General features: G+C 35.0%; 1 protein-coding gene across 1 annotated transcript in view; it reads left to right on the top strand.

Moving 5' to 3' along the window:
- Positions 1-1,004: 1,004 nt before the first annotated feature.
- LOC149806266 (bis(5'-adenosyl)-triphosphatase enpp4-like) overlaps positions 1,005-6,000 on the top strand; it is an 85,471-nt gene continuing 80,475 nt past the window's right edge. The window contains exon 1 of the mRNA XM_089951213.1: positions 1,005-1,305. Coding sequence (XP_089807339.1) covers positions 1,053-1,305 — 253 coding nt within the window. The 5' untranslated portion in view covers positions 1,005-1,052. The remainder of the gene's footprint in view (positions 1,306-6,000) is intronic.

The following is a 6,000-nucleotide window of genomic DNA, read 5'->3' as shown; positions in this document are numbered from 1 at the left end:
AATGCATGTGCTTAACACATTAACATCCGCTAGCAAATAATTAAAAATATTGACACTGATATTTTTTTTTAAATATCCTAATTTTTCCAAACGTTGGATGTGGTCTGATAATGTATCACAGCATTCCATTCAGCTGCCTGAGAGAGAGAGAGAGAGAGAATGGTCTATCAGTCTTACATATATTCACGTCAATTTCAAGTTATCTATTTTTATAGAGAAGTCTTCAGATAAAATACAGATGCAAAACTGCATTAGAGCCCTCTGTATCCTGCTAAAAAAAATAGCTTTTAATAAATAGAGATTATCGTATATGTCAGTATAAGACAGGACCTTTTTTTTTCGGACAATCGAGCTGAGTAAAAGAGATGAGAAACAGAATCTTTTCAAGCAGTAAAGTTACATGCATTGTCTCTTGCAACGTTCTGTGTATATCTATCAATACAGAATGTAAGAAAACGGCCATTACTCTACTAACTAATACAGGAAATTCATGAGGTAATTGGTTGCAGAACAGTGGGTAATCTTTACTCCACAGTGAAATTTGAAACCGATCGACTCAGACCTACATAACCGCAAGCCTCCAGTGGCGTAACTTCAAACAAAGACCGCCCATCTTATCCCTTTGCAAAAATGAAGAAATGCCTTCTCTCCGTGTCATAAAACATAGGAATTTGGGCCCTCTTATACTATGGAAACGACCCACCCACCCACCCACACACAATCCAGGGACGTAGGGTCAGATGTAAGGGATAGTTACGTCCATGCAAGTCCATACTGAAATGTGCAGATTTATTTCAGGGATTTTTGGTGACATAATGACCGTGGATTAATTTAAATTGTACAAGAATCCATACTGAACATACAATTTTTTTGGTCAACTTTCCAAAAGTTTAGCGCGGCTTCCACTATTTACAGGTTACCAAAAAAATTAACGGTACGTGGTAAAGTGTACATACGGTAGACATTTCAACGTTTCTTCCAGACCAGCCATGCTGATAGGGTATAGCCAGTCGCTCAAAGTCCAGCGTTTAACCCTGCTTTCCGATTTCATCATGATAATGGCGGATGTCAAAATCGTCATGTTTCTCTTCCTAGCTGTTGTGTACATCTGGCCTCTTGGGGTCACCGACTCTAAGTACACGGGTAAGGTTCTCCTTATATCAATGGACGGGTTTCGATGGGATTACATAGAACATCACCAGACCCCGAATTTCAACGCTTTTGCCTCAGAAGGAGTTCGAGCCCAGTATATCAACAACACCTTCATCACCAAGACCTTTCCATGTCACTATTCAATTGTTACAGGTAGGTCAATTTGTTGAAAGGGTGCAGACAACCAGCCAGAGCGGAGAGAGAGAGAGAGAGAGAGAGAGAGAGAGAGAGAGAGAGAGAGAGAGAGAATTAGTTTTAAAAAAAGTACGTAAATAATAATTTGTCTATTTAGTTTTTCTTTTCGTATTGAGGGTTTCGTAATTCATTTCTGTGGAGAAATATTATCATTTGCCCTGTTTGAAATATCAAGAAGTAATCTCTTTGGTCGTTTTGTTTTTCAATTTTTGAAAGCCAGTATTGAATGCCATAACTTTTAATCATTGGACCCTCAGAAACAGAAAACAACTGCTTTCCTGATAGATCGATTCTCGGTCTTTCAAAAGGAATATCTGTAGGTAACACATTAACATATACTAACAAATACCTTTAAAAAAATAATGTTTTCCTCCTTTTTGATTTTTTTTTATTATAATGAAAACTGAAAAGATGTATAAATATTTTTAAATTTATTACAAGTTTACTCGGGAATTTACGTATATTCCATAATGACGAAAACTACCGAAGTACCGTTACATTGAAATAGTGCCGTGGTACGTGCCATCGGAACAAAAAAATACCGCGGTAAATCGGTATACCGCTAATACGACACACCTCTAGTTCAAAGTGTTGAAGATGTTCCTGAGAAGAAATATCTCCCATTTAAACAAATGATTACGTTAAGGACCTGGGGTATGGTCGGATCGGGAAGGGGAGTCGCTGCAGGTCCTCAAACCCCACTCCTTTCTAGAAATGGGCGTGAACCAACCGGATTGTTTATAAGAGTAACTTTGTTCTTGTACAGTTATATGTATGATAATACTGTTGTATGGGGGAAAATGCCATTCGTCGATGGAAGTTGTGTGTTCCTCATAATATGAAATAAAATTTCGTGGGGATAATCCCGGGGAGGGTTTGTCAGAGCTTAGTGACCTTCTTATCGTCACGGTTACTTGAGAGGTGTTACTCTAAAGAGAAATTCGGAATAGAATGTCTGTGTTTGATACTGTAACGAAGAGAAGAGAGCTTTCAGGACTGCAGACATAAAAATGTTTTAGTAAATGAAAACAACAGTCTATATAATTTTTTTAATAAAAAAAATACGTCGTAAAACATGCAAGTTTCTTCTTAATTAAGGACTAGCAACTTGGATTTCAAATGTAATACAGTATTCGGTAAATGATTTATTAGCTGATAAAATCAAAAGGAAACCAATATTTATTAATAATACTCAAAGTGTTATGCAAGAATTCAAATCATTAACAACTTCGAACGGTACACCCTTGTGCCGAAAAAGTAATGGTTTATCATGTGACGGTGCCCCAGATCCGAGTTAATTATGAAGGTAATGAGGCATGAATGAGGTAATGAGGTATGAATCTGGTAATGAGGTATGAATGATATGAAAAGGCAGGGTCACTAAGAACGGTAGCAGCAAAGTTAGAGTAGAGCTAGAGTAAAGATCACTTTGGATGTAGAACAGTATGTGTATTGGTTCATTTGATGTTATTTTGGTTGCTTTTGTTGATCTGGGTTTACGCAGTTTCTCAGCACATGACAGGCTATACATGGCGGTCATTATAACTGTTGGATAAAGAAGCATGTTAGAATCATCAACTCACGAAAAACTTCTTCCAAACTTTGTTACATACCCGCTTTGACTGAGCCCGAGATTCGAACATGTTTACAACTTACATCAATGGACAAAAGTAAAGCATCAATATAAATTAAATATACATAACAACCGTAACAACTTAATACGATTATTTTTGGAGGACTTTGGAAGATCACAATGTAGAAAGAACCGACGAGACAGTCCTGATTTGTGCTTAACAAAATGTCTCTGAAACATTAAACCATAACACCTGGAAACTATTTTGGAGAAATGAATAATAACTTTGAATACTGGCATAAAACATTAGAGAGCAAAAATAGTGCTAGAAAATTGGAGATTCTTCAAGCACTTTAAGAGGCTTGCGTCATGTTATGATGCGTCTATAAGGAAATAGAGATGTTTCCCGGAAGGATTTAGAGTGAATGTATTTCTCTGAATTATTTCAAAGGAATAACTGAATTGTGAAAGTGTGCAAGATAACAGATACAACACAACGCATATCCCTCCGAGCACACAGGGGCCAAAATGAAAATGATAAACTGTTCATGGAACACTTCAATCAAGGACTGAAGCCAGGGTAAACTATTTGTCATGAAAAGTATTCGTGATCCAAGATCATTTGAATAGGCAATCAGAATAACAACAAATGAGGAATGTAACGAAAATCTTGATGGACCACAGTCACTACAAACCTTGATGTATGATACTTGGAGCAAGGACAACAGTCAAATCATAACTAAAAGAGCCGAATTTTGTCATGGGCTAATAGTCGGTTTTGACCGCGGTTACTAATATAGGTCCCGGTCTTGTACCCACTTGACATCGTCCTAAAATCAGTTCTAAAATATTTACATTTCAACTATTTAAACTGCTTTTCCTACAACCAATAAAATGCCAAATTAAAAACAAGAAAGCCAATAACAGCAAATAGTCTACCAATCCGTTTAAACACACTAGCAACTACGCCTATTTTGTCGCCCACCAAAAACAACAAAACAAACACTCTGCCACCAAAAATGACAAAACAAAGACTCTGCCACCAAAAATGCAGCCAATTCCAACAAACCGATACATATTCTAAATGCACGAAAATATCCATAGACAAGTGTATCAGTTCAAAAATCGTTCATAGCTAAGATCATCTGCAATCAAATATACCAATCCAGCAGCAAAAACCAGAAACAATAAGTACACCAAAAACGAGAAACAATAAGTACACCAAAAATCAGAAACAATAAGTACACCAAAAATCAGAAACAATAAGTACACCAAAAATCAGAAACAATAAGTACACCAAAAACCAGAAACAATAAGTACACCAAAAACCAGAAACAATAAGTACACCAAAAACCAGAAACAATAAGTACACCAAAAACGAGAAACAATAAGTACACCAAAAATCAGAAACAATAAGTACACCAAAAATCAGAAACAATAAGTACACCAAAAATCAGAAACAATAAGTACACCAAAAACCAGAAACAATAAGTACACCAAAAACCAGAAACAATAAGTACACCAAAAACCAGAAACAATAAGTACACCAAAAACCAGAAACAATAAGTACACCAAAAACCAGAAACAATAAGTACACCAAAAACCAGAAACAATAATTACACCAAAAATCAGAAACAATAAGTACACCAAAAATCAGAAACAATAAGTACACCAAAAACCAGAAACAATAAGTACAACCAAAAACCAGAAACAATAAGTACACCAAAAATCAGAAACAATAAGTACACCAAAAACCAGAAACAATAAGTACACCAAAAACCAGAAACAATAAGTACACCAAAAACCAGAAACAATAAGTACACCAAAAACCAGAAACAATAAGTACACCAAAAACCAGAAACAATAAGTACACCAAAAACCAGAAACAATAAGTACACCAAAAACCAGAAACAATAAGTACACCAAAAACCAGAAACAATAAGTACACCAAAAACCAGAAACAATAAGTACACCAAAAACCAGAAACAATAAGTACACCAAAAATCAGAAACAATAAGTACACCAAAAACCAGAAACAATAAGTACACCAAAAACCAGAAACAATAAGTACAACCAAAAACCAGAAACAATAAGTACACCAAAAACCAGAAACAATAAGTACACCAAAAACCAGAAACAATAAGTACACCAAAAATCAGAAACAATAAGTACACCAAAAATCAGAAACAATAAGTACACCAAAAATCAGAAACAATAAGTACACCAAAAACGAGAAACAATAAGTACACCAAAAACCAGAAACAATAAGTACACCAAAAATCAGAAACAATAAGTACAACCAAAAACCAGAAACAATAAGTACACCAAAAACCAGAAACAATAAGTACACCAAAAACCAGAAACAATAAGTACACCAAAAACCAGAAACAATAAGTACACCAAAAATCAGAAACAATAAGTACACCAAAAACCAGAAACAATAAGTACACCAAAAACCAGAAACAATAAGTACACCAAAAACCAGAAACAATAAGTACACCAAAAACCAGAAACAATAAGTACACCAAAAATCAGAAACAATAAGTACACCAAAAACCAGAAACAATAAGTACACCAAAAACCAGAAACAATAAGTACACCAAAAACCAGAAACAATAAGTACACCAAAAACCAGAAACAATAAGTACACCAAAAACCAGAAACAATAAGTACACCAAAAACCAGAAACAATAAGTACACCAAAAACCAGAAACAATAAGTACACCAAAAACCAGAAACAATAAGTACACCAAAAACCAGAAACAATAAGTACACCAAAAATCAGAAACAATAAGTACACCAAAAACCAGAAACAATAAGTACACCAAAAACCAGAAACAATAAGTACACCAAAAACCAGAAACAATAAGTACACCAAAAACCAGAAACAATAAGTACACCAAAAACCAGAAACAATAAGTACACCAAAAACCAGAAACAATAAGTACACCAAAAACCAGAAACAATAAGTACACCAAAAATCAGAAACAATAAGTACACCAAAAACCAGAAACAATAAGTACACCAAAAACCAGAAACAATAAGTACACCAAAAACCAGAAACAATAAGTACACCAAAA

This window comes from Sinohyriopsis cumingii, chromosome 2 (genome assembly GCF_028554795.1).
Source record: "Sinohyriopsis cumingii isolate HCF-2022 chromosome 2, ASM2855479v2, whole genome shotgun sequence".
NCBI classification, from domain to species: domain Eukaryota; kingdom Metazoa; phylum Mollusca; class Bivalvia; order Unionida; family Unionidae; genus Sinohyriopsis; species Sinohyriopsis cumingii.
The sequence above is the reverse complement of the archived record's forward strand: the minus strand, read 5'-3'. Positions and strand labels throughout refer to the sequence as shown.